This window comes from Centrocercus urophasianus, unplaced genomic scaffold (assembly GCF_019232065.1).
Source record: "Centrocercus urophasianus isolate 14NV4802_14NV808 unplaced genomic scaffold, USGS_Curo_1.0 seq_13, whole genome shotgun sequence".
NCBI classification, from domain to species: domain Eukaryota; kingdom Metazoa; phylum Chordata; class Aves; order Galliformes; family Phasianidae; genus Centrocercus; species Centrocercus urophasianus.
Genome location: NW_024884475.1, coordinates 43,749,660 through 43,777,592, shown reverse-complemented (window position 1 = coordinate 43,777,592; position 27,933 = coordinate 43,749,660). Strand labels below are relative to the sequence as shown.

General features: G+C 41.6%; 1 protein-coding gene across 6 annotated transcripts in view; it reads right to left on the bottom strand.

Annotated features, from left to right (window-relative positions):
• Window positions 1–27,933, bottom strand: part of ARHGAP24 (Rho GTPase activating protein 24) — a 154,445-nt gene that overhangs the window by 30,263 nt on the left and 96,249 nt on the right. For all 6 annotated transcript variants that reach the window (XM_042811506.1, XM_042811504.1, XM_042811505.1 and 3 more), the window contains one exon: window positions 1,086–1,208. In XM_042811506.1, coding sequence (XP_042667440.1) covers window positions 1,086–1,208 — 123 coding nt within the window. The remainder of the gene's footprint in view (window positions 1–1,085; window positions 1,209–27,933) is intronic.

Sequence of the window (27,933 nt, the reverse complement as noted above, 5' to 3'; positions counted from 1 at the left end):
CTCCCCACTCAGTGCTGCAGGGCTGCCTTGGCCCACTGTGTGCCACAGAGCAGTTTTATGCAAGTGGAAGCCACATACAGCATGTAGTTAGCTTCCCTCCATGAAAAATGCACTTCTGTTAGGTACTGACAAGTTTATATCACAGCAGTAGTGTATGCTGCTGTTTGGCTGCAATAGAATCTTAGAATGGCTGGGTTGAAAGGGATCCTGAAGCTCACCTGACCCCAACCCCCTGCTGTTGGCTGGTTGCTCACAGCTCAGGCTGCCCAGGGCCCCATCCAACCTGGTCTTGAGCATCTCCAGGATGGGGCATCCACAACTTCCCTAGACAGCAGTGCCAGGACCTTTTGAGTAAAACATTCCCCCAGACAAATAAGCTAAATTTATCCGCTTTTAGTTTAAAGATGTCTCCCCTGGTCTTATCACTATCAGACTGTGTAAAAAGTCTGTCCTCCTCCTGCTTATAAGCTCCCACAAGTACTGGAAGGCTGCAATGATGTCTCCTCACAGCATTCTCTTTTCCAGGTTGAACAAGCCCATCTGATTCAACTTTTCTCCACAGGAAAGGTGTTCCAGACCTTTGAGCATCTTCATGACTCTCCTCTGGACCCAATCCAACAGTTTTACCCTTTCTACTGAAGGGGTCCCCGGGCCTGGACAATTGTCATTGGCCTTAGCTGTCTCTAGCAACAGAATCACCAACAGATTCTCATAACAAGCACTTGTGAAAAGCATGGGCGGTCTTCTACCTGGTGACCAAAGAAACTGCCCTAGTTCTCCCAGAGAAGAGCTAATTTCATAGGCCCATTTTCTGTGACAATATCCCTTATCCACTGATAAAGTGCCATCGCCTCCAGGAGTAGCAGCAGCTCTGGCATTTCAATAGAGCCCTCCGCAAAGGAGAATGCCTGATAGATGCACTGTAAGTTAAACCAATGGGCTTGTTCCACCTTTTTTTTGTTGTTATTGTTTTGTTTAAAGATACTGTTCTTCTCTTCCAACTCTGCCTGTGACTGAGAGAGAACAAAATGCCTCCTACATGCTTTGTGCAGCCGAGAGCCTTGCATGTTCACTCACTGACTCACCTCCTCCAAACGGTGCCCATATAACCCTGCGGATGGACTTCACCCAATCCTCCATGTCATTCTGCGTGCTCGCCATAAGAAGATATGTCTCATGATTAGCTGTCATCCGCTCTCGGTCTCCTCCTGCAAGAGAAGATTGCAGCACTTTAGAATAACCCTTCTGCTTTCCTGTCAAGCCAGCTCCTGCCAATCTGAGCACTGGAAGGAGTAACAGCAGCTCCATGGCAAGCAGACACTGTACACTGGAGCGTTTATTGTCAGCCATGGCATGTAGAGAAGGTTCTGTAAGTATACTCCCCATCAGAAAGCGAGAAACCGTTGCACTTCCAAAAGGAAATGAGAGGATAAATATCATCAGTAAACAACCCACGCTGTTCCAAGAGCCATGGGGCCCGCGCTAATCTGTAACTTGATATATGCACTGGAAGTGTTGCAGCAGCCACTATACTGTGACAGAGAAAATAAATGCAGAGACAGCTAAGTGTGCTTTGAGCAAGCAGCAAGGACTGTGTTTTTATTTTCAGGGATGCAGCACGTCACATTCATAGCAATGACATTTGATACACCAGAGTGCTGCTGCGACTTTCCAAAGAAGCAGCTGTTACTAGCAGTGAGCACAGCACAACCCACTGCTTTGGATGGGCCTAATGAAGATTAAACTTGAACTTGGAGGCTGAGGGAAACTCATTTTCTACAAATTGCGGCTATTCATACTGCACGTATTTCCCCAAACAGCATCCAAAGCAGTAATGCAATAACCTGAAGTACAATATATTTTGAAACATACCACTACCTGAAAGCCTGAAAAACACTGCTTTTCTTCCTCAGTCATTGTTAAAGATAGCAGTGAACCTACTTCAAATGCCAATGCTATAGAAAAAACAGCATGCATATTCTTTTTTGGAATATATTTCAGTTACTAGTAGAGGAACTGGTACAAAGCATGGGTTGGTTGTTCTGCTCCAACCATGCTCTGAAGGATGAGGATATGAGGAGGAGGAAGCAACCTGACTAAAGCCAGGACAGATCTCACACTCAAAAGCATTGAGTAGGCGTGACATAGTCTACTGAACTCAGCTTATTTGATGAATTTTCATCCTGGAAACACCCAAAAATAGATACACAAACAAAAGGTCTTAATATATTGTCATGTCTATTAAATACAATAGTAGTAAACAAAATACAGAGAAAAAACCTGCATCACAGCCATGTCGGTTTTTTTCTTTGTTTTGTTCATAAAACTTGTGCTTACACAAATACAAGGAAGAACTCCTTTCCTGTGAGGGTAACAAAGCACTGGAACAGGCTGCCCAGAGAGACTGTGGCTTACTTCTCTGGAGATATTCCTGATCTGCCTGGGGACACTTTCCTGTGCTATCTGCTCTAGGGAACTGCTTTAGAGTTTGGGTTGGGGGATCTCAAGCAGTCCTTTCCAACTCCTACAATTGTGTGATTGTATTGTTTTTTTTCCTCTACATAACATTACTGTTACTGCTATAATGGAGAATGAGCAAGAAACATCTCAAAAAATGAGACATCCATTCATACCACAGATACTGCCATTAAGTGCTTCAACTTGAAAATGGTGCTATCATTTACGTTCATTAGAGGTATGTATATAGCCTTAATCCTTTCCTGTGGACATGCAAATCGTCATATATTTTACCTGCGTTGTTGTATAGCTCTAAATTGTTTTTCAGGTTTCTGCCTTGTCAGACCAAGAGCAAGAAACACAGAATGATGTGGGTTGTGGGCTGCTTATGGCCAATTCAAGGGGCTGGAATACAAACTCAACTTTGTTTCATCTTTTTCACTATGTTGCAGGTGTTACAGGCATGGAAGGAGCAGAACCCAGTGTACCTGATCAAAGAAGTTGACTCTGACATATACAAGATGAAAAGCTGCTGTTTACACAATTGATGTGTACATCCTGTTTCTTCCAGCCTCTGGCAGTTGCCAAAAATACATGGAACCCATCTGCTTCTCAAAACAACAATGTAATAACACATTTTTGTTCCTACAGACCTTACCAATCCCTAATCTGTTTTCTTGGCAGCATCAGAAATGAGGTACATTTACTGAATAAATCCACCCAGGATATCCATTCAGAGTAAAAAATGTGAAAGCACACAATGCCATGGTGAAGCTTCCAATTAGGAAAGGTTGGATTTCTCCCTCTACCCGTCCTTCTGCACCAGCAGTGATGTACAGGTTCTCAAATGCCACCTCCTGCCTCCACCAGCAGCTCAGTAACCGGTAAGTACAGACTGCTGCTGCCTTCCTGAGCAGGATCAGCCCCATGCTGAGTGCAGCTCTGTGCAAAGCCAGCACTGCTTTGATATAAGAGAGGAAGTATTTTAAGAACTCCTGCTACCAACCAGAAAAATACAATTAGAAGAGGAAGAGGTCAGCTCCTGCAGGGATCCACTCCACAGGGGAAACGAACAGGAACAGCCTGCATTTGCTCATGCAGCTCCACAACACAATTGGAAGAGCATAAGAATGTGGTGACCAAATTTAAGGGTGATTGTTTCCTGAAGTGTTGGGCTCAACAGCTCACCTGCTTCTTATCAAATGTGAATTCATTCAGTTAAAAAAAAAAAAGTCAAGCAAGGTATTTTGGTGTCTTTTTCTTTCTAACCCATCACCTTTTCCCTACCTGACTAAACTGAGGCTCAACTTAAAATCAAGTATTTGCTTGTCATTTCGAGAGCATCTTGCATTTCTCACAAGCAGTAGTTTCAGCATCCTTGAGAATGGAATGCAAAGGGATTAAATTCATACCATCTGTTTAAAAGAGAGTTTTTTCCCAAGAGGAACATCAAAAAGTAGGAATAATCTGATTTTTCTGAGCTGAGAACGTCATGGCCAACCTCAAGCGAATATTCACATTCCAACTAGAAGAAACTGGAAGACCAACTTCCAAGTTCCCTGCTTGCTTGTGCAGCCACATTTTTAGAAATCCTCAAGTTGAGAATGAGAACTGAAAGATGGTGGAAAGCAGACTGGCACTGCAGCAGAATTTGCTGATTTTGCTCCAGACACAGCCTCCTGCTTGGATGCTTCACATTCGTTGTCTACGTTTTTCATTTCTCAGGAAAATGCCAAATCATAAAATTTTGATCTGCTAGAAAGTTTTCAATGAATGTACTGAATGTACCTCTCTGTGGTATTCAAATACTCCTAACCACTCTTCAACTGACAAAAAGCAAGATAAAACAAGTCAAGTCGCCTATATACATACAAAAAGACTTAGGAGCTGATATTTAGACAAATTTCTGAAAATCCTGAAGCTTCTTTTGTGATTTTTTTTTTCCCCATTGAATCCTATTTTTTTGTTTTGTTTTGTTTTCATAGATTGTCTGTCTTTTGGATAGTTATGGCCACTGCGTGGTCTGGAATTCTATTCCAGCTACTGCTGTCTATCACTACTGTGGTAGTGCATTAAGGAATACCCTCCTCTTCTCCCTCACACCTTGTCTCAGCTGAAGCCTCTGAGCTGTAACAGTCTTTAAGGTAGAAGTCCCAGTCTGGCATAGCTGATATTCCATACCATTTGCAAACCAGAACATATACAATATCTGTGTTCTGCATAAATCTTCTGAGCCTGGCCACACATAGAAAAGAGTACAGTGATGCAGACATGCTCTTCTCCACTTAAATGTATGATATTAATTTGTACTTCCTGCACAGGACTACAGTAGTCACACAAGCAACACAGGAATAATTACCAAAGAATTCATGACACTCTCCTATCTTTGTTGTCTTAAGTCTTCCCATGTGACAAGCAAACAATGTGGTAAGTGGAAAGTGTGGAAGCACACGTTATGGTGCTTCCATGCATTTACTTCACTGACTTTCATTTTACATAATTTGCGTTCAGGTTTTTTAAACCAAAGTAGTAATCCTCTTTTCAGATGGTAGAGGATACCAGAGTAGCACAGACCAAAAACTAACAGCCTTAGACTTTTTTTTTTTTTCCCTAAATGAAACTCCTTGTTTAAGAACAAAACTAAAATGATGATTACCCAACATCGCTATCAACACTAATCACTGTTGCTTTAAGCAGAGCTGTCTGACTTGACATCCCAATGAGCTCCTAAAAGACAACTCAAAGCCATGTATATATACATCTTCCATTGACTGACACCAGCAACTACAGGATCCATCTATCCTGAAGCTGTAAGCAAGTCAAGAAACTCTGTCACAGCTGTTACATCTTATAACCACATACCCTGTGCTTCCCAGTCTGACTGGAACCATGAGTAGGTGCTCATTCCAACTGGTCCATTAGAAAAATCTAACTGCTAAAAGTTTGGTTACACGGACTGAAATTTGCAAAAGAAAATGATGGGGCAAAGCACCTGGATGTAACTGTGTTTTAACAGCATTTTAATACCTTACTGACTCGGGGATTCATTGAGAAATCTTTCCTCAAGGCAAGTGCAAATAAGTTCAAGGCTTCTATTACAGCGCATCAGGCTTAGCAACGGCTGTATCTCAGATGAGTGATTTAAAGTAATAGCAGAAAGAGACACATCTACTTCAATCTTGCAGCATTACTGGTCTGCACACAATGCTGGCTAAGCAGCCATGTGTATGCTCTTACAGTAGGGAGGAATTTCTGCAGATTAGCTGGGGCATCTTTATGGTGATGCAGATATAATACAAGACTTGCAGACAATAACCAGATTTTTTATTTTTAATTCTCTAAACTCTATTCTGCATGTATTCGATACTGCTTCCACTGAGTCTACTGTGTCATACCAATAATAGAAATGAGGAACATAAAGCCATTTTTCATAGTATATGATCAATCAGACTGCAAAGATGAAAGAGACAGTAGGAAAAAAAAAACACTGTATACTTTATAAGTCTCCACAACATATATTGATTGGGAATTCCACTGATCTTTAGATAGATAAATCTATTTATGGCTGGGTTTTATGACACAGTAGTGGTCACCATTAATTTCTAAGCATTTTTCAAAAGGTTGTCCATAAACCTCGTGTTTTACAGACTCAATTGTTTGTTCTGTCAAAACCAAAGCAGATACCAGACCCGATGCAATATTGTGAATGCTGTCATACTGTTGCATTGCCTCTACAGCCTTGATGATCAGAAATAAGCTAGGTTGAAAAAGATATACACATTACAGTTCTACTCAGGACTATCCTATTATATCATAGAATGACTTAGGTTGGAAGAGAACCTTAAAGCCCACCCAGTTCCAACCCCCTGCTTTAGGCCCTTGCCATCTACCAGATCAGGCTGCCCCAGGCCCCATCCAACCTGATCTTGAGCACTCCAGGAATGGGGCACCCACATCCTCCCTGGGTTATATCCTCTGTTCTGTAGTCTGAAAGGAAATTGAGATGGTTTGTAGGCTTGCTTCTATTGTTCCTATACCTTTTAAATAACTAATATTAGCACCACTAAGAACCTTGGCTTTGAAATACAAAGTTATCAAACTCGTTTCACTTCCATATCAGGGACACTATTTAATTTTTCTTTTCACAAAGAACTAATCCATTTTCCTTAAGAGAGGAATTAAGAATCTGCAAACAAGTCAATAATGAAGATACTGCTTTTTAAATACCTCAGTACAAAAAAACCCACACTTTTTGCTGATAGCATCCAGCCTGATCTTTGCATTAATCACCTTGAATAGCAGTTCTTTGCAGTAAAGATATATTGGCTTTTTTGTGCATACTAGCTTTTAAGAGTAAAGGCTGCTAGCTAATTTAAGCAGCTAAATGGCAGAAGACTGCTAACAGAAGTACATTCCCTGGTGGGCATTGTTCTCCATCACAATTTCCCTACTTACAGTGTAAGCCTGAAAGACAGCAGGAGGTTTTCAAGAGGAGGAACTGTTTGCACGAAGCTATGAATCAGCTGCAGTTGGATACCTGAAATTAAGTTCAGGAAATTTATTCACCATCTGTAGAATGATGAATAGCCTGTACAGGAGATTTCAGCACTGCTGCAGGGCTACAACTGCAGCATGTGTCTATAAAGGTTTTACAGAAGACGTCACACAATAAGAGCATGAAAACATGCCATACATGAGCATTTTGCGTATTGCACAGCTGCTAAAAGCCTTTGTCCTAATGTAATTATTGCATAAGTACCTAAGAAACAAGCTGTGATTCTAGCACATCAGCAGTCATAGCTGTGTTAGAAAAATGTAAGAGGGAAAAGAAAGGTGAGAATTCAAAGCATCTCTCATGCATGTATTTTTTTCAGAGCACTTTCTCTTTTCAGGCACAGGTCTCACTATTCCTCTCTCCCTTACTTTTGTTCTGCTTCCATTCTTCCCAGTTTGAAATTCTCCTCTGCTTCAAGTCAGTCTCTCAGTTCACTCCCTCATCTTTGGACATGGACCCCACACGGTACCTACTTTGCTGTGTCTGTTCCTCCCCCCTTTCCCTTCTCCAAGATGTTGGTGCCAGCACAGCTAACTTCTCCCCCTGCCCTCGTGCCATTCCCACTCGAACGTGTCATCTCTCTTCCTTGCTCAGAGCACAGCAGCCAGAACATTTTGTTTACAGGCTGCATTAAAAGCCCATCTCATCATGTCAGCCTCTTCACAGTCCTACGCTCCACCAGCCCAGAGCAGCACCACACATCACTGCCTCCCCAGCTAATCAGTGCCATGTGAAAGTAAGAGGCATGCCTGTTTTCCCCTGCTGAGAATAGTTTCCAGCTTTCCAGAATTTTCCAATGTTGTCAGCATCCCTGCCATATAAAATGCAGTCTGAACTGTCATCTTTGCTGTTCTATTGTTGCAGCTTTCAGCCGTTTTCAAAATTCTTGGTGGAACTTTCTGCAACTGTTAGTGGATCTATTTATTTACGCTGAATTGTTGAGAAACTGCTGCAACAAAAAATATTTTTCTACAGCTTTTCCAGCCATGCTAACTGAGATGAAATCAGACTCTCCTGCCTATATAGCCAATATCGGAGATGAGTTCACAGAAGCAGATAGATGGGGAAAAGAAAGACAGATTTAATTGAAACATAGAGTGACTTGGCTGAGAGGGGACTTTGACTATCAGTGAACTCCAACCCTTTGCTATGGGCAGGGTTGCCAACCACTAAATCAGGCTGCCCAGGCTACAAATAAAATTTTCAAAGAGCATAACCTTTTCCAGTGCAGATGACTGCAAAAATAGAACCAGGTACTAATGAGAAATTTTCTAATTTTCTGAAAGAAATATGTATTGCAATGTTACCAGGTCTTGGCAAACTGTTAGCACTCAGTGGAGCTAAGGAGTGAAGCAGTTTGATGCAACTACAAAAGTTGCACTCCGTATCACTTTTCAAAAAGGTTTCTCACTCCTTGTCCCTTGCAATGGAACCAGACATGGATATTTTTTGCATCAAGACATGGAAAATATAAAAAAAAAAAGCCACAAACAATCCACTTCTCTGCATTCTTCCATACCACTAGTATTTAAGAAATACACAGCATTGATCCTGTTGTAAAAAAAGAATTGCAGGACCCACTCACATGTGCGCATTTATACCACAAGGAGCCCTCCTGTTAAATCATGAGTTCACAAAAGTAAAGATTAAAGCATAGTTTTGCCAAATTCCATGAACAATTAAAGACATGGGGCTTTTTAGAAAACTTTTGAAAACTTGAAAACACAGAGGATATAAAATCAGATTGTCAATGCCTTATTTTTAGACAAAAAAAGAAGAAAAAAAAGAAAGAGTATGTCCATCTTTGTGAGTGTTCTCACAATCTTCTGCCTATTGTTTTCTGGGGATGCAGACAACAGGAGATGCTTCCCTTCTGACTGTTCCTTGGATGCTCACAGACAGCAGAACTCATTTGTGACTTCCCAGAAGAATCAGAAGAGGAACATGGTTTTTTCAATGATGTGTGCAGCTGAAATGTTTTACTGCTTTAATTCTGCTGCCTTTGTGTTGGGCAATGTCATTTGTATACCTCATTTCCAATAACCAATAGGCCTGGCATTCTGCAGCCAGGTCTAAGTTCCTGGGCACATTCAGCCAGCAGACAAAACTACAGAAAGGGTTCCATATTCCACTGCTTTGTCTGCACATTAGTTTTTATCTGATTATTGCAATACTGCTACAGAGTCTACAGACAATTTCCCAAATTTAACTTTTCTGATTTGCCATGAAATTACTGCTTTACTTGGTACTTCCTATAGCTGTTAAAATCTGTGGAGAAAGAGGGCTCTGAATAGGACTTGCCAAGATGGCATCTATATATTCAAGTAATTGGGGAAAGGTCTTGGGGAGGTCATAATATCAAGCATCAGTGGTCAGGCAAGATTTAATAGGTCCCTCTGCTGCAATCTGCTATGACTGATTTATCCTGAGAGAATATAGATGATAGCTAGCTCACAACTTTCTCTGACTTATGTGACATATCTTAAAGATAACTAACAGCACTCCTATCATTTGACAATAATTACCTTCTTTGAAGTTCTCAAGTTGGACATCCAAAATGACCATTATGTAGCTTGAAAATAGATACTGAGATAAACCAAATGCAGAGGAAAAACTCTAAGGGTATATATCCATTTCTGCTTCTAAAGACGGAGGAGAAAAAAGAACACATGCATGTGTTGGTCTTTGTTGCAGCTCCACACCGTTCCTTTGGGTTCTATTGCTATCACCAGAGAGCAGAGATCAGTGCCTAAGCAGTTTCACTTCTCAGCTCCTTCACATTCTTGGCATGGCACTTTCCAGTTTGCACTGAATTATGCTCAACATATTTCACTTCTGCACAGAGCAAGTTGTGAATTCAGCCAATATTTGACTTCTAATTAGATCACAGATGAAAATAATAGCTCCTCGGGGCACGGATACACAACCCAAAGGATACCGATATGCTAACGGAGCAAATATATATTGTGTATACATATCATTTCATTATACTTGTTCGAGAATGCAAAGCCATGTTTTAGCTGCTCAGAAAATAAAGCAAGAATAAGTTATTCTGAAGAAGGTTAATAGAGAATTATGCCTCCGCATATGACCATCTAGCTTATCTGAAGCAACAGAAGGTTTTAGTCATCAGTTCAGGACATTTATTTCGTAAGTTCTCTGTAATCAAACCTCTCCAGGAACACTGTGCCTCTTAGCAACATTTTGGGCTATCGGCTCGGCATGACCTCAGACAGAAGCAGCATCACTTCATGAATTATCAGCTCAACTCTTCAGTCCTTTAAATGCTTCTGAAATTTCTACACCAAGTTCAGCTTTCCTCAAAGAAGGGGCACCAAGTATCAGTTACCTGCAGGGCACAAACAGTGCTTAACATCTCATAAATTCACACAACTCCAACACTGGCTTCTTTCATTGAAGAAGACTGTTTACTGCTTTCTGCCTCTTCCCCTCAGAAGTACACAGTCAGAAAACACCTAGCAAAGATTTTGGGCCTGGCTGGCGATGGCTTAAGTGATTTCAGTGCTATTGTGATCAGCAGAGTTTCAGCTTCTCGTAGCACAGAGAAGATGCCCTCATAGCACTGAGAAGCACTGCCAGATCCTCATTCCATTTGCAAGCAACCCACAAATGTGCTCCTATGGCACAGTTTTAAAAAAAAGCAGTTGGGCCTTGAGGTTTGAACTAGCCATTACAAGTTCTTTATAAAGAAAGAGGAAAGAACTTCCACAGGGTAATTCATCCAGGCTATCCTAGAACAGTCTTAAGAGATGAGATTAATCACTGTGGAAATACTCCATACTCTTGTTGACTTTTCATGCAAGGTTACTGACATGGCAGTGTGTCTGCATATGTACTTTATGGGTCCACTTGTACAGACAGATGTTGGCTCCTTGTTTCTTGGGCTGTTTTGGGCTGTATAAAAAACACTGAGAAAAAAGAAACACCGGCCATTATTCGTAATTACAACACCTAATGGTTGAAGACATAACCCTGAAGTATCTACAAACTATTCATTCCTTCAGAAATATCACTAACCATACAAGTAAATAATTCTTAATCATGAAAAAGTTATTTCAAACAATCGATTTTTCCTATTAGAAAAGAAAGCTTTTATAATAGCAGTCTTTTCCAACCTTAATAATTCCATGAGTCTATGATAATTAAGTCATGACAATACATGACAAACAACCACTAGGCATGAGAACGAGTATCAAAGTAATCTATATAAGAAGAAAAATAGAAATTATACATTAAGGGGGAAAACTATTTGCCAGCGAGATGATTAAATGTATCACCAACACCTCCCATTCCAAACAAAGTGGAAACTGCAAGATCTCACATTGTGCTGTATGTAGATGTTGCCAAACTCCAGGGGATATTTTGGAAAGGTGTCTCTGGTATCTCAGGAACACTCTCTGAGAATCAGTGACACAGCTCAAACTGCCAAATACCAGAAAGCACTTCCTCTCACAAGGCTTCCCATATCATTTCTAGAAATCCTGAGGAGGACACAAGCTCTCTGATGCTTATCCAAACCAAACTGCTGAGCCCTGCTGAAGCGTGCCAAGACACTCAGCAGGCACTCAGAGAGAGAGGCACCATTGGAGGTGGGGTGCTTTAGGTGACAAACAATGCACCAGCAGAACTGTGCTCTTTTAAATCATGAATACAGCAATAAAACAAAACAAAACAAAAAAAATAAATTGCCTTTTAGACTTACACAGAAAAATCTGTTGCACAGCTTTGGAAAAAGCAGCATCATCTAATCTTTTGGGCTGCAGTTCCTTTGCAGGAGACTTCTTCCCCTGCCACTTTCCCAACTATCAAGAAAATATGTAACTGGATACAAAGTCACTTTGAATGTTGAGCTTTTTTTTTTTTTTTTAAGGAAAAACTGTTCTCTGCATCCCCACGAATATATTACTGCAAATACATTTGCTGATAGCAAGGTGAACAGGATCACAGTTTCACAACGTGCTACATTTTCATTGAATCACAGAATCATTAAGGTTGGAAAAGATGACTAAGATCAACTAGTCCAACCACAAGCCCACAAACCCATCACCACCACATGCTTTCTGATATGTTTTGAAGTAGCGAGTACAAGCATTCCTAGAAGAATTACACAGAAAATCTTTATCCAAAATTAAAACCTCTCAAAGAGGCAAACAAACAAACAAACAAACAAAAACCCCACAAGTTGCTTATGGCTACTGAAACAAAGATCACTTCGCTCCTTGTATCTTAAACACACAGCTGATGTCCAGCGGTACAAATTACTCCGGGACGACACAGCACCACAATGCTCAATAATGCTCAACCACCAAGTTGTTGCATTTTTATTTATTTTATAATTATTATTCTTATTTCGAGGAGAAAATCCTTATTCAAAAGGAATGCAATGACCAAAGGACATCCTGCTAAAAAGAAGCCGCGTAACTTTGCAGCTTATCCATTGGGAGTGCTACCCTGGGATGGAGAAATAGTTGACCTGGCAGTGTGAGGAAGCAGCCCAAAGCAGCTTCAGATGCTCTGTTAGCAAAACGGGGACAAACTGCCCGGTGCCTTTCTCTGTTCATTGTTCTGAGAGGAAACACTCTGTTTAAATGCTGATAAAGTAATTACAAGGAGACAACATCCCAGGGAAAAGAAAATGCAAAAGGCAGCAGGATCTGAGGGGAAGACTAGGTTAATTCAGAACGGTGGTGGAAATGTGATGGTACAGTCAGAGTGGTAAACACATCCAGATGTAATTAATTAGTATATTAAACAAAATGTCACTATGCATTCTTAACGTGTAGGCATAATTCTCACAAGAATGCCTTGAATAACTCTGATGAACTGAAACAACACCAAGATTGCAATTTAAAATCTAATACCAAGGTCTACCATTCAAGACTGCTAATAAGATTTCTGCAGCTTAATAGCTTTTCTCCCTGAAAGCAGATTATGCTTAGTCACGTAACTACACTCACAGATCTCTCAACATTTAAGTGCAACTTCCACAACTGTACTACAACACACACCACAGTGCAGATGGGAGACAAGTTTGCCACCAGAGGCTGGGTGAAGGACAGGTCAGTTCTTCTAGTGACCATATCTCAGTCAGACTCAGTTGGATGGACCAGCGGCTCTATCGGTGTTCAGCAAGAGGTGTATAAATGGGTGGCTTTGGAAGGAGGTCCTGTTTCTGGAGTGAAATCCTAACAGAGCAATCTAGCAGCATGCTTGAGGCTTCCAAAGGAAAGAACATGCCAAGAAAGAAGGGAAATTCTCCTACTGCACGCTGCTCTTGAAGCACGAGTCCTCATGAAAAAGAATCAAACTCATGTCATTAAGATGGGACAACACTGTCATGCTCACAGAAGGTTTCCAGTTACAAAATAAATCCAGCTATTTCTTTGAAACTGAAAAACCTGTTGGGTTTACAGCATGAAGGAAATCCTAAGATTTTGCGGGGGAATGCCAGATTAAGAGAAAATAAAGCAGAAGTACTCCAAGTTATTGTATTTCTGCACTTAGACTCACAATGATACAATAAAAGAGCACAGTCAAGAACCAACTTGCTACAGTTGCATTTGCAAACTGAAGTCTCTAGCAGGCTCAACAATTAACTCTTGCTTCACTGAGGAGCTAAGAAAACAGCTAGGGTTTACCAACCAACATTAATCTAGCAGTAGATAAGCGCAACACAATTCTCATTTCACCTACCACGTAAGCCTATTTCCCCCTACTTTCTCTGCATACTTCAGTCTCCCAAGGCATGTGATGCTGATCTTTCATTCATTTTAACTATCATCCTACCTAGTTTTAACTCTCAAGTCTAGATCCACACCATGTATACTACCATAACGATGTGTGAAATTTGTTCCTAGAATCATTAAGACTGGAAAAGACCTCTCAGATCATCCAGTCCAACCCCAGCCAATCCCCACCATGCCTTCTAACTATGTCCCTCAGCACCACATCTCCATAGTTCTTGAACACCTCCAGGGACTCCATCACCTCCCTGGGCAGCCTGTTCCTCATCAGTCTTTCTGAGAAGACATTTTTCCTTGTATCCAATCTGGAATACTTCATGAAATCAGTCTGGGAACATGAATCACTACGAAAACTTTTTTCTCATCAAATGCCTCTATGTCTCCATTTGTGTACCCACCAGAGACTGGCAGGACTGGGATTCATCCATGCCAGATCAAAAATGATCATGAGCCATTACATCCATCATGAGTCATTACATTCAGCTGCTGCTGCTGCTGCTTTGGGATTTTTCTCGGATGTCATGTTTGCTTGAGCAAGAAAGGAGTGTTTCTTTCTTGGGAATGTGGAATAAATGAAGAGGAAGGGAGAACTAAGCAACAAGACAAGGGCAAGTGGCAAAGGAAGGTTTGAGGAGCTGTCAGATGCAGAGGAACAAAACCAGTCAAGAGGGAAAGTGGCATCTGTGGGGCCTCACTCGGTAACAGAGACAGCTCACTCTCTTTGGTGCCTTTTTTTGTTTGTTTGTTTGTTTTTGCAAAAGCTCTGATGGGCAGCATGCACGTGAAAGACAAAGCAAACAAAAAGCAATGCTTGTAGGAATCCTGCTGTTAATTCCACTGACTCCTGATCTCTTGTACTTAATCTGTAAGTAAACACAACTGTGTACCTAATAACCTCCCACAATGTCCAGCCAGTTGTTTTTTTTTTCTTTCACCCTTCTTAAGTGTGTTTAATGCTCCTGACCTCACTGGTTTGAAGAAGTAACCTGCAAACTGGAAGGCTATCACCTGTGGAGAAAGCCAACAGAAGGCTGTTTGTACTTTACTTAGGTAGAATCTCAGGAATGACCTTTAGGGGCAGGATAATGATAGTTTCAGCTCTTAGTAGGAAATACTCGAAAAGGATATAGATATTCTCTGCCAGGGGCTGGCTGAAAGAAAATGGGGTTGTTCCGCTCCCAATCCTGCCCTGTGCTGTCCAAGAGCACAGGAAGCTTTGATGACAAAGTGTTGTAAAAAAAATTATAAATAAAAATAGCTTTAGCAGTACAGAACGGCAGACAGACGGCCACCCTGTGGCACTTCAATAGCAGTATTTCACAATGAGTTCACTTAATTTAACTTTGCTATTGCATTCCTTTTTTCCTGGCTGAAAGAAGCATGTTGAAACTCAGTTATCAGCTCCAGCGCATGTGGAAGAGCTTCACGCATCCTCTCAACACACAACAAAAAACACATCTTGCACAAGGACTAAGAGCTCACATAACACTACATCAGGAGTACATCCAAAGCACCACATTACAGCTGGAGAACACGACCTTCTCTCAACAATCTCCTCCTTACAGTTCCAGAAAACAGGCCAGCACAGGAGTAGATATGCTCAACAGGTAACTGCTGCACTGACCAGGAAAGGTGTAATGCTACCACGTAAAATACAGCATGCTTCCGCTGCACATCCCAAAGAACCAACACTAACTCAAGTTAGTGTCATCCAGCTCCACTTAGTAAGCAAGTCATGGCCTCATGCACCAGTTTCTTTTTATGAGTAGTCTTAAGATGCAGCTCCACGCAGAGCTCATTACAGTAATTCACCCCTGAAGTAAAGAGGTGTTGGATGAATTTGGCAAATTGTACAATAGAAAATGGTTATGTTCTAACGAAGTGCAGATGAAAAGCAAAAGCTGAAATATAACAATAATCTAAGACACCCTCCTCCAGCTGCTGTTTCTCCACACTTTGGACAAATGATGTCAGTCCTTCGTCTAGGGGCCCCACTGCTTCATTTCCCCACTACTACCTCTGAATCCATTTTGCGTGGACCACAGACACAGTCATCCAAAGGCCACTGTGTGCGCACTGCACAAAATCTTCCATTTCACTGTCTGTTCGTGTGCAACAGCCAAGACACCAACCTCTTGGATGACATATCCCTTTACTTTCTTTCACTAAGCTTAAAAAGAAGGCTTCAGGCTGCCTCAATAAGACATATAAACAAGAGTTTGTTCACAAAACTAAATGTCTGTGGGAGGATGACAGCAAAACCACTAGAGTCTCTCGATGTTTGACCTGATTGTCCAGATCAGACAGCTCCTACCACTACCACACCATCACCAAAACTGCAGAACACCATTAGAAGCCTTGTACATACTCTGCAGACTGGCTCACCTTGATGCTTGCTTTTATAAAATCTAGCTTGTGGGTCTCAAAGAGAATGTAACTATTCTAGAAGTGGGAGCAGGGAAATGCAGTTCAGAATCATAGCTCAAGTTATAAGTAACCTTCCAGCCAGCTCTACAACTTTTTGCTGTTATCCACCTGCGGTTTCTTGCAAAACACATCTATCTTCCCAGTCTGCCTCTCCTAAGGAGAAAAGGAGACATGGAATCAAAAGACAGACAAAGATATCAGGAGCCGACCAAATCTGCCCAAAGCCCTGCAAACAACAGCTGTGACCTTGGAAGCAGTCAAAGCAAAATTAAGTCTTATCTCATTCCCAGCACGGGCATCTGATTAGATGGAAGGACACTTGACATGTCAAGAAAGCAGCACTCTGACTACACACTGGAAAACCTGGCTTGCACACAACAAACAGTCCCAAGAGTAAATTCACAGGAGTAAATCCCAAATAGTTACTTCATGAAAGGAGGTGAAAGGGTCCTCACACTCAACAGCCTGGATGCCATCCTATAACTGTGTATTAGGTCAGCTGTCACTCCAGACTTACCAAAGTCCTTGTGTTTAAATTATTTTAAAGGTACTTCTAACCTCCAAAACATAACCATTCCCTGGACAAGACTGAGGAAGGATGAAATGGCTGACAGCGTTCCTCAGTGTCAAATGGAAACTTCTGTTGGATGCATAGAGGTGCAGGAAGCACACTGGATTGTAGAGAGGGAGGACTGATTGTAGCACTAGGCTAGCAACACACAAGTTTGCTAGGGAAGAATTCTGCTGTTTGGTTGGATAAAAATGCAAATTCAATCCAATATACAGGCTTAGAAAAGAAATGATAAGGTTCATGCCATTTGTACCAGAAGCTTTTCAAAGCAAATCCAATCAGAATGAGGCTTTCTTTGTTAGTTTTTTTTTTTTTTTTTTTTTTGGTGATAAGAAGGGGAGGTGAGAGCAACAAGAATCTCATTTATTCTGGGGGTAGGAAACAGGTCTGAAAACAGAAAGGCAGCTTTCATCTAAAACGTTATTGTTAGATATTTTGTGTACTATATTTTGTTTAAAGGAAGGAGATGCTGTTCATTTTGGTCATCTCAGTAGTCATGTAGTATCAGCTCTTCTTACTTCTCTAAACCCAAAAACCTCACTGGGAAAAGGAACCAGAAATCATGGGATTTGCAGCAGCAGTGAAGCATTCTGAAAAGCCAAATGCTATTTGAGAACAAACCATGTTGAAATTGTCCCCAGACTGCACTTTGGGAAAGGAGAAAGAACTGATTCTGGCTCAGGTCCTTATAGACAACCTGACATTTTCTAACCTGGGCAAATGCAGAGAAATTTTAAAAATAAACAAAATTAAATGAATAAATAAAAATAGCCAAACACATTTTCTATTCCCCCATCCACCCTCTCTCTGTATCAGTTCTTGAACTGATAATTTAAGAATAAAGGAGTTGCTGATCCTGGCCATTGACTCCACGGAGCAAACTAATATACGCTTTTGGCAGAAATATAGCAAAAATTGCTGTGTCTGAGCCAGGTGCTGGGAACTAGCAATTTATTTTTTAACTAGTAAAGGTCAGGGCCTGGAAGGTACATTGCATGAGAAATTTAAGAGGCACATATCAAAGCACAGAAAACCAGATTAATAATATTTCAGATTATAAAGCATTTGGAAACAGTAACTAATGAACAGCATGTATATCACCATCCTGTGAATGAGATGATGACATCTGGGAATGTTTGCCAAAGAGATATCCTCTCCTTTCTGCACCTAGCATGCCGAGCATGTTGCTGCACGGCTCCGGATACTTTACCCTCCGTGGCATCATCTACCTGCTCCTGTATACAACCTCAATAGCTGTGAAGAGTCAGGAATAAAATCAGAAGCATTTAAGTAAAAGATCTCTGGGAATCTGTCCACATTTGTCATGATGTCAGCTCAGTTACCCACTGGGAGCCTTTGTCTTGTGTAGAGCTTCAGAATCCAGTTTCAGCAGGAAGAATGACCGCTACTGAGCCAGCAGCAGCCAAGCTACTGTGCTGCTCCTGCTTCCTTTCTCCTCCGGAGCAGCCATACAGCAGGAATGCTGCTTACCAGGAGCAGCACTCACCTCATCTCTGAGAACAAAAGCCTCAGGTATGGCCCGAACCAAAGAGATAAGCATCTGCTCCTTCTGCACTGGTACTAAGCTGTGGCTGTTTCCAAAGGACACACAGAAGACTCTGGCAGGCCCTACCTGAGCTTTGCTGCTTTGCGCTGTCACAACCTCAAATGCAGACTGAATCAGCCAACAGGGATGATGCACAATTAACAGCTTTCAGGGACCTCAAGCAGCACACGTTTATCATGTTTTACCAGCACTGCGGGTAGGTGCTAACGTTTTCCCTTGGGTAAATCAGTTCTTAGCAAATTGAATCCCTCATTTTCCAACAGCAGTGATCTTAAGCTCCATTTTCACTCAGTTTCATTGATTAGAAAGCATAAACAGACACTTGCTTCTAGTTCAATGCATACAGTGACAGATGTGATATGATACTTCCCAAAATTCAACTTGCCAGTATTACCCACAACACTAGGTGCAAGTCTAGAATATTTCCTTCAAGAAACAATAACATTAAACCCGTCCCAACACGACAGCAGACAGCTTTCACAGCTCATCTTTTAACTAATGATTAAAATGTAAATCCTTCTTCTGTTGCAGCCTCAAACATCTGTTGCTATCAGTGCTAATCATCTCATAAAAGAATGCACAACTGAACATCCTTCAGTCAAAAATATCACTCCAGAAACCTTTCACTTCAAAATTCATGGAAAATGTTGTGGTGGTCTTTCTCATTTAGCTTTCAGAAAAGATAAACTGATTTTCCTTATTTATTTTACACAGGGTAAGTCTAGAGATTAATGCAAACTAGTAACCTGCATTTAACAACAACAGACAACTACTTAATCAAAAAGATGTAGGAGAAAAATGGTAAGGCATCGATAATGATCCTAATTGCCATCTGAGTTATAAAATGCCAGTTATCAAAATAACTTTCCTTATGATTTGGGAATCACTTTGTATCTACCTCTCACTGTATCACATGGAGCAGGAAAGCTGATCACTGCCAAACATGCTGTTAAAGGCTATGTAGAGTAGAAAGCCTTGGTAATTATAGAAATTACGTCTTTATTAGACTTTCTGTGTACCATCTCAATACTGCAAATCTGCAATGGAGCGCTGTTCATTGTTACCATCTCTGTTTTTCCGACAGGCAATGATAAACCAAATGAAAAGCTCATCTAATTCTTAGTTTATTTTCATGAAACTTTCTGCTTTCCCTGTCAATGCCTTAAAGAGCCCTGCAGTAATAGAGAGGCTTTGCAGAGATCCTAGAGGTCTTTATAAAAATAGGATATGGTAATTCAGCAGTCCCTGCAGAAATCTGAAGGATTTTCAATAACATTATGACAGAACATTAATAAGGGAATGCACATCTTGTGATACAAGTATTGCAGTACTGCTGACAATACTTCATTATGAAAATTCCTAGAGGGCAGTAGGGATCCAGCTATGAAGACAGCACTGACACCCTTAGCTCATAATGTAAGGGAGCACAATGTAGGCTATCATTTATTAAAGAGAAGCTGGTTTCTCACAGTCCTTCAGAGCTCATTCTTTTGGGTGCATGTTCAGCCTCCAGCCCACCTAAAGCACAGGTTATAACACATCAAAATGGGATTAGCAGTTGGGGTGTAGTTGTCTTTCAAGGCTTTACTTTAATAGACTCTTTACCACTGTTTTTAATTAATGTAATTGCCACACTAAATTCTTGAGGGGAGAACACAGATGAAAAGACTTCACTAGATACCAATATGACAGGTTTATTAACATTATTGCGCAGTGACTATAATGCCTATCAAGGTTGATCCTTCCAGATTGACATCTGTGCCTGTAATTCAGAAGGGGGACTCAGTAACACATAACCTTGAGCATGCAGTGGTGTAATTACAGAGGAGAAATGAGATGGAATTACAAATTTAATTTCCTTTGACATATTTGATAAAAAACATAGTTAATGTGATTGGTAAATTGTGAGATCAAAGAAGTAGAGATTGGAAATGAAGCAACGTACATCCTTCCTCAGCTTGTGGTTCCAACCTGCAAGTGGTCTGCACAGCCAGAAGTATTGCAGCAGAAGGCTGCAGTGGGTCAGTGCAAGCAGTGGACAGGATCTAAAAGCAACACTTGATTTGTCACCTGCTCTATACTGCTCCAATAGTCACAGTTGAGCTGAACTCACATTTTCTTGGCAATTAAGACTAGCAGGAGACTGTGCATGCAGTCTCAGCCCCAAACAGACCAGATACACCAGTGAGCACTCTGACCCCCAGTAGTCAGCTACAGATGACGTGTGTCTTGACAAGGATTTTACCAGTAATGTATCCCAGCAGTGCACCCAGTCTCAACTCAGTGTGCTGCCAGTACCTACAGGATTTATCACAGAACGGTTTTGGTTGGAAGGCACCACAAAAACCTACCCTGTTCCAGCCCCTGCTGTGGGCTGGTTATCCCCCACCAACTCAGGCTGCCCAGGGCACTATCCAATCTGGCCTTAAGCACCTTCAGGAATGGGGCATCCACAGCCTCTCTAGGAAACACGTGCAAGGGCATCACCACTCTCTGAGTAAAGAATTTCTTCCTAACATCCAGCCTAAACCTTCACTCTTTTAGTTTAAAGCCATCCCACCCTTGTCCTATCTCTATCAGACCATGTAAAAAGTTGGTCTCCTAAGCATTCTTCAGGTACTGAATGGTAACAGTGAGGTCTCACCTGAGCATTCTCTCCTCCAAACAAAACAAGCTTAGCTCCTCTTTCATAAAAGATGTGCTCCAGCCCCCTGAACATCTTTGTGGTCTCTCCTGAACCTTCTCCAACAGCTCTGCATACTTCTTGTGCTGAGAACCCCAGGCCTGGACACAGTATGATAGTCTCACAAAGGCAGAATAGAGAGGGACAATCATCTCCCTCACCCTGCTGGTCACTCGTCTGTTCATGCAGCCCAGGATACACTGGCCTTCCGGGCTGCAAGCACACAGCGCTGGATCACATCTAGCTTTTTGTCCCCCACGTTCTTCTCTGCAGAGCTGCTCTCAAGCTCATCTCCTAACCTATACTCATATCTGGGATTGCCTTGACCCAAGTGCAAGACCTTGCACTTGACCTTATTGAACCTCATTTGGTTCCTGTGTACCTGCTTTTCGAGCCTGTCCAGGTCCATCTGGGTGGCGTCTCTTTCCTCTAGTGTTTCCGCTAGTGTCTGTTTCCTCCAGTGCCCTCTAGTTTCCTCTCTTTCCTCAGCTGAACCACTCAGCGTGGTGTCAACAGAAAACTTGCTGAAGATGCGCTCAATTCCACATCTACATCACTGATAAAGACAGTGAAAAGCAGCGGCATCCACCTGAACACATTGCTGTTGACAACAACCCTCTGGCTGTAATCATCCAACTCTTTATCCACCGAATACTCCAGCCTTCAAATCCGTATTTCCCCAGTTTAATGATAAGAATGTGGTGTGGGACCATGTCAAATGCTTTGGACAAGTCCACGTAGACAACATCAATTGCCCTTCCTTTTACCACCAATGCTGTCACTCCATCGTAGAAGCTCTGAGCCTGCAGCTTGCCATTTATGCCAAGTGCTGCAAGTTTCTGTAAAATCTCTCTTTTCTCCTCCTCTCTGCTCATTTAACCTCTCATAACAGATTCACAGAAGCACTTCAGGAAAAATAGGCTATTACACTACTAAGATTTTTTTATTTGTTTAGACAATATGAACAGAGAATGAGAATGTAAAATATTTATTCAAGCCAATGACATTTTACCATTTTCCATGCTAATGTGACAAGAAGAGAATGAAATCTACTTAAACTGGAATTCCCTCAATGGATGGAAATTACTTAACAGATGGGACAATTAAAAGAAAAAATCTTTTGGGAAGTTAACCATGCCACAACCCGACATCTGCAGCTTGAACCTCCTTTTTTTGTGCATATGTACTTTTGCATATATGTAGAGAAGAATGTGCAAACCAGTCTCTGCACTGGCTTCCTCAGCCCCCTTTCTAGTGCCATTATTTCCATAGACTCAAGTGGCTCATTCTTCAACTTGGCTCAGTTGCATCATTACAACTCCCAGACTTCTGGCCAAAACCTCCCCAGTCATAGAAAACAAGTGCAAACTTGCATACTTTCTCAGACTGTAGCAAGTCAATAGTAGCATTGAAGTTGTGTTTTTTTGTTTTTAACACAGGTAGATAAATCAGCTTACAACAAGCAATTCCAAACATGACATGCCATCTTGCTGCTGATGTCATGGAGATGCTTGGACAAGGAAACCCAGCCTCATAGGCTTGAACCTAGTAGCTCATGGTCAAGTGCTAGACTCAGGTATGTCAGCTCTTGAATCAAATGCTTTGTACTGCATAAATTAAATACCTAGATTGTATTTGAAGCTGTTTTTAAAGCACAGAGCTGCTACGGCAACAGCTTTTGTAGGGATCAGCTTCTCTCCTCTCTCCATGCCATCAGTGCTGTAGCAGTGCATTCTCAGCAAAACCCCAAGGAAATACCCCAGCCACAAGAAGTCCAGGGGGCAGCTCACCACTTCCATCAGCAGTGCTTTCTGCAGGCTTGATTGGCTTTCACTGGAGATGTGCTTCCTAAATATGAACCCCAAAAGCAAGGTAAATAGCCAGGGCTACCTTGGGGACTCCTGCTGATGTTCTGCAGAATGACAGCAGTTCTACTCTGGCCTCAGTACGCACTGTGTGCATTAATAATCACCACAATTACCACAGTGAAAAGATACAGAGAGGACCTAAACAACCAGCTACTACAGACATAGATTCATTAAAATACACAGGCCTTCCAGGCTGCTGAGCACCCGTGGTATGTTTTAATAACAGAGCAGAAAGGCATCCACTTCTTTTCATGATTTCCTGCAGGGGAGATGGTGTCATGCCAGCACAGCCACAACAAGAAGGACAACAGAGCATTGAGGCGGACGAAATTGCAGAGACAGAAAGGCAGCAGCTACCCAAGTGAAGCTTTTCATTAGCAATTGCCCTGGACCAGAACACAGTATCTGAGCCCTTTCTCCTGGAGACGCTCTGGTGGAGCTGTGCTCCGACTTTGAGCCCGGAGCCCACGCTGTGTTTCATGCAGCGCTCAGTGTAAGGCCTTGTGTTAAAAGCGTCGTGGGACGTGAGGCCTAATTCCTACCTTGCTGCAGCCTCAGCTCACAGCTACAACATTTTGCAATACACACATGGAGCTCTCCTTCATCAGAAGCCATTACAACCGCAGGGATAACAAAAGCCAGTTAACCAGAAGGTGAGCAGCTGCTGCTGGCCAAATTGCTAGTGACCCACAAAGACAAAACCAGAGCCAGGGCTTACCAAGATGCCACTGGAGCCCCTTGAGCAATAGGAGGGGATGGGATGACAGGAGCTGCGATAGCCATTTCTGGGTGGCAGAAGCCTGTGACCCATACAGTCCTGCCCAGGCAGCTGCACATCTACTGGGGCAGCTGTGCATCCCTGTAGGGATACAGAGATTAAAGGAACACATCACACCCGTGTTGTCCTTGAAATGCCACCACCTCATTTTCATCATGTTAATTCACCTGCTGCTTCAAGCAGAGTCAAGAAACAAACCTCTGCTTTCCAGAAAAGAAAACCAACAACCCTACCCTAGCAAACTCCCCTGCAACGCTGGCTACCAAAGCAATGCAGGGGGGCTATAGGAGAGGCCGTGCACTCCCATCTCAGGAGCTGTGTCCCTCATGCACAGGCAACAATGGGAGAAGTGATGAGTCAGATAGGGAAACCAACAGCAGACTGCACAACAGCTGTAGCAACTAGTGCTGCTATCAAACTGAACTCACTTTCAGCTGGAGAAGAGCACGAGGATGAGAATATCAATATTTCCTCAGCTCCCTCCACAGCTCAAGACTCCATCTGCTCCATGTCATGGGGGATTCTGAGGCACCACTGACTTTGTTATTGTTGTTACAAAAACCTTTCTCAATGAACACCTTTGATCCCCACGTAAATCTTTTTTTTAACATCCATTGTGGGCTGTGACCCAAAGACAATACATATTTTCATACCATCAGGATTTTTCTGTCATGTGTAAGTCAATTAAGAAAAGCAAGATGCATACGTGAGCATATTTTTCGGCATTTTGCCATGCTCTGGGAAAGCAGTTGTTTTCTTTAGCTGCTGCTATTAAATCAAATCATGGAGATATGAAAACATTAAGGTATCCTTATTTATAGAGATGTAAAGTGAGTTTGTAGAGTGCTGGCCAAAGAAAAAAAAGAAGTAATCTCACTGACTCAAGATGATGAGATTTTTGGCTTCCTGAGTACAACAAAACTAGAAGGATTTTTTTCAGAGCACTAGAGCTGGTAATCCAATATGAAATTATTCTTCTGTTATTATGCCATATTGCAGTAGCAACACTGATGATTTTAAAAGAATGATAAGGTTCTTTCAAAAGGAAAAAAACTTTTTTTTTTTTTTTTTTTTTTTTTTTTTAATAAACTTCAATCTAAATTTGTTGAATTCAAGTAAACTACAGGTATAGCTTCAGTCAATTAAGAATACCAAGGGCATGACTCCATGTGGCCCCAGTAACATCTGCCCCTCTCTATGCTCTCCTCTAGGTCAGTTACTCTCATAGATCTAAGTTAAACCATTGCAAATACAGGACTTAAACACTCAGAATCGCACTGATTGCTGTCACTTCTGCTTGGTGCCATGGCAACACATTACCTGGGATGTAGCTGCCAGCTGCACTGTTTTGCTCATTTGCTAAGCTGGTTTTTTTTTGTAATTTTATCATTATGATGGGCAATTAAATATATAATAAAGGCAATTAAGCATAAGGCGCACCAGTAGTTTCTTTGGTCTTCTACTGCAGGGATCCAGGCTGATATTTTCGTGTTCTTGGGCATTAACCAAAGAATTCCTACAGTATGAAGTAGTCACAGTAGCTTCACTGGCCAACATATCCTGCCAGGGCTCAAGCCCATGGATTGGCATGCAATTCCTTGACCCAGGTCAGTAGTTTAATCATCAGCATGGAAGCTAAGCTGAATTCTGCACATTACCAAACAATGATTTAAAATATTTTTGCTTGTATTGCAAAAAATGTTTCTGCCCACAGAGCTTCCATCTCAGTCTACATTGAATAGCCATACTTAAAAAAAAAAAAAATAAATAAATTATTTCTAGACTGGAAAATGAAAAATTGCAAACTATTTCTGGATCTCCAAAAAAATTCATTTGGAAGTCATAGAATCACAGAATGGTTAGGGTTGGAAGGAACCTCAAAGATCATCTATCCCCAACTAAGTATTATACTTGAGTCCACACTTGCCTTCCAGAAGTCCTTTTGGGCAATAACAGGTCCTATTGGCACTGGTCTTCCACCCACTGTTCCCACAAGGTTCCTTTGTCTTGATGGTGTCAGGACTGCATCTGCCACTATCCACAAAGAAGACTGTCCCAGTCCACTGGCTGTGTTTAACCCAATGCAAAATGCTTATTTCCGACAGATTTACACTTGGCTTTTATTGCAGCCTTCCTTCTCTTGTATTTTCCCAAAGTTCTTCAGTTGGGAACAGATAGCTATATTTTATGACTATAAGGCAAGCTTCCCAAAGGAAAGCTATTTTATGAAGTGCTTTTTTTTTTTTTTTTTTTTTTTTTAAACAAATAGAGAAAGGATTTAGAAGCCAAAATGAAACACAACAGTGATGACAGCTGGATCTGAAATCTACCTGATGACTACTGCCTGGTTTTCAACAGCCTCTCGGCCACAGCACATAATGCAGCCATTCTGTTCAAAGTGGTGTCAGTCAGTATTAATTAGAGGCACAGGCATGTAAACACAGCCACCAGACTGCTCTCTCAGTCTGCTGAACAAAGGCATCATTTTCCTGCTCCTGCTCTTCTAAAATAATCTCCATCCCCGGGTAAATTTAGATTTCAAGGGGAAAGTGCAGAAGGTCTCCAACAACCTCATTAAAGCACTCCTTTCATTGGTGAAAGGCAGATGTTTTTGTTTGCAAAAACAAACCACTAAACATCAACACAGAGTCCCAAACCAGGGACAAACATGCTTCAGGAAGAAGAAGGCAGTCTACACTGGCTAGCAAGTTTCATTTCTGGAATTTGCTTCTGCAAATGATTAATCCTCGATACATTTCAGGGATGCAAATGCTAAATACATATGGACACATGCAATATGCAGGTCTTATGGCCAAAGACAGAAAGGTCACAGGTGCGTGTCAAACTGACATTTCTGCCCCAAAATCTCACTGCACAGCAAGATCCATACCATGACCCTCTGCCCTAAGTCACACAGACATGAACTAGAGAATACATACCCCAGGGTGCAGGGAAAGAGGCAGGAAAGTATGGTAGGAAGGTGTATAGGAGACCTCCTCTGTGCCCCAGGCATCCCTTACCAGCCCTGGTTTGTGCTATTGAACACAAATGAGGCATTAACAATTTTAAGCCATGAACAAATGCAATGCACGGACACTTGGTTTGTGTAACACTACGGTGATACAGACATAGCCATTCTCTTAGGCTTCTCCTCCAGCAGCTCCAATCTCTTGGGGTGCTCTACTCAGAGAAGATTGACAGTGCAGTGAGAGAGATGTCACAAATAAAAAATTCAGTACTTCATAGGTCATATTCTGAGGGACAATGACAATAAATCTGAATTTATTTCCTGAAACACAATGCTAGCTTTTTCCTCAGACCTGTATTTCAGAATACCCTTGAGAACTTCCATATTTAAGTATACCATTTCCCCTCCATATTTACTGGAACAGCACTTTACCCTGTAATTCATTATCACATTCATTTTGAATCTGAGCATCTCTCTTTCTGCTGTATTAAAAAGCTTGCTCATAGCAAGCTTGCATCATAAAACAAAAGCAGTAATTTTTATGATGTCTCTTTTGCATGAACACGGGTATTTTGCAATTTTTCTTTTACCTCCACCTCAATCCTAATCTGATTTGGAACATATTAGAGATTAGAGTTTACTGTTACAATTTGCCCACAGCAAGAGAGACTTCATCTTCATTTCATTTGTTTGGACTAGCATTACACAACCGTCATGACTGCAGCACAAATGTAACATATTCTTCATATGTGTTTAATTCTGATCTTATTTGAGAAATACAGTTTTTCCCTTAGTTTCCAGTCATTTCAATGGCAAAAGCTCCTCACACCCAGAAATAACCCTGCCTTCTGGGTGTAGGATTTACTAAAGCCATTCTGTCCAGAAAAGAAAAATCAATCATATTTCCATTCCCTAGAAACAAGAACTCTCTTCCGTCACAGAGCTGGGAGTTGCTCACAGCACACTCTGACATGCACATATACGGGCTTTCTCACTGACACAATGGAAATTTCTCATCAGGAAGGATTTCTCTGCCCTCCAGCTGGAGGTGTGCTACAGCCACAGCTCCCATGCTCACTCTGATCAGCTTCAAATGGAAATTTGAAACGGAAAGTTTCAGTGGATGCAGGTTTTTGCAAACAGATTCCACTATTTATCAACAAATCCCAGTATATGCTGCCACGTTTGTGTCTTTATACGACAACAGATTGCAGTGTTGGCAAACACACACAGTCCAAAATGCAAAAAGCTTCATCTGCTGTTCACCCCAGGACAACGTGCAGTTCTTCATACTG